Source organism: Mesitornis unicolor, unplaced genomic scaffold (genome assembly GCF_000695765.1).
Source record: "Mesitornis unicolor isolate BGI_N332 unplaced genomic scaffold, ASM69576v1 scaffold5948, whole genome shotgun sequence".
Classification (NCBI taxonomy): Eukaryota; Metazoa; Chordata; class Aves; order Mesitornithiformes; family Mesitornithidae; genus Mesitornis; species Mesitornis unicolor.
The window spans coordinates 4-1,457 of record NW_010202419.1 but is presented as its reverse complement, the minus strand read 5'-3'; the positions used below and the strand labels follow the sequence as shown (position 1 = coordinate 1,457).

Here is a 1,454-nt window from a genome sequence, read left to right as displayed (position 1 = left end):
TTCCACCAGCCGCAGGCGAAAAAGCAGAAAGTGTTTTCCTGCGGCTCTGAAACGGCCCGGGACGGCCCGTGGATCCCCCACGGCTCCCCCACGGCCTCCGTCGCCTGACCGGACCTGGGAGCGGTCCTCCTTCCTGGCCTGCAGGGGGCGCGCCAGGCCCGCCCTTCCCCACCGGAAGGCGCTCCCAGCCTTCTCCCCGCGCCGTATTGGCTGCTCTGGGTTCTGTCTCCGGTCAGGTGGGCGGCGGTGGCGGCGCTATGGCGGATCGGTTAACCCAGCTGCAGGACGCGGTGAACTCGGTGAGACGAGCGCTGCTCTTTTGTCTCCCTCGGTGTCTGTCGTTCTTCTTACCGGCAAGGAGGGAAGGCTGGCGCGGGGTTACGTTCCCTCCTGCCTCCGCGGTCTCTGCTGTTGCTGGCCGTTGCGTGGGGGGTGGGAGGGGTGCAGTCCCTCTCCCCGCCCCTGGTGTTCCCTTGTCCGCCGCCCCAGTGGTGGCAGCCCCCAGATATGGGGGGCATCGTGCTGGGCTGCAGGGGTGCGCTCCCGCCTAATGCCAGGGTGCGGGTGGGCTGCTGCGTGGGGAGCAACATAAAATTAAAGCAGTTTTAGTGGTGAAATAAATGTAACGATCTCCTCATTGCTTGCAGCTCGCAGACCAGTTCTGTAATGCCATCGGAGTGTTGCAGCAGTGCGGCCCCCCAGCCTCTTTCAGCAACATTCAGACAGCCATAAACAAAGATCAGCCAGCTAATCCAACAGAAGGCAAGTCTTTCTGCATTTCCTGACAAAATGGGAACATTTCACACAGTGTCACTGTAATTCAAAATCTGTGCTCTAGTTCATGCTCGATAGACAATTGACTAACTGTAACTGCAGCAGTGATTGAAGTTAAGTCTTAAGCTGATGTCAGCTGCACTTGCTCTGTAAGATTGTGATAGTGGAAATGCAATTTTAAGTGTTAAATAAACATTATGGTGTATTTCTTGAGCTGGTTTATTTGCAGAGATACAGTAGCTTTAAAGATACAAACTATTTTAATAGGACTGCTGCAAGAGATGATTAGTGAGTTGTCCATTTCTTCCAAAAAGTCGTCTTGGAAAGAATTAGTATTAGCTTTATGAAATCATATATGAGTTTTAAATCCTCCATGTTATAAACTTATAATTATTTGCATTTCTCCACGTATCATCTACTTATCTCTCTGTTGGCGATGTTGTTTTGTTTTTGGCTGTTTTGGTTTGGTGGGGGTTTTTTGAGAAAGTAGAGTAACTGATTTAAGATACTGAAATTGGCGAGCAAACTGAAAGTTCTCTTTGACTTGAGAATTTCAAGTCAGTATTGAAATAACCATGTTATTCTAATCCTGATTTTTTTTTTCTTCTCCTTTTATTTTTTTTATTCTTTCCCCCCGAGAAAATTTTACATCTCTTGAATCACAGAATCACAGAATCACA

The 1,454-nt window shown here is 49.3% G+C and overlaps 1 protein-coding gene across 1 annotated transcript; it reads left to right on the top strand.

Annotated features, from left to right (window-relative positions):
* Positions 1–257: 257 nt before the first annotated feature.
* LOC104545286 (mediator of RNA polymerase II transcription subunit 21) lies at positions 258–762 on the top strand (the record flags this gene model as incomplete). Its single annotated transcript, XM_010190382.1, has 2 exons — positions 258–299; positions 648–762. Coding segments are annotated over exons 1-2 (157 nt in total), but the record flags the coding sequence as incomplete, so codon positions are not given.
* Positions 763–1,454: the final 692 nt, after the last annotated feature.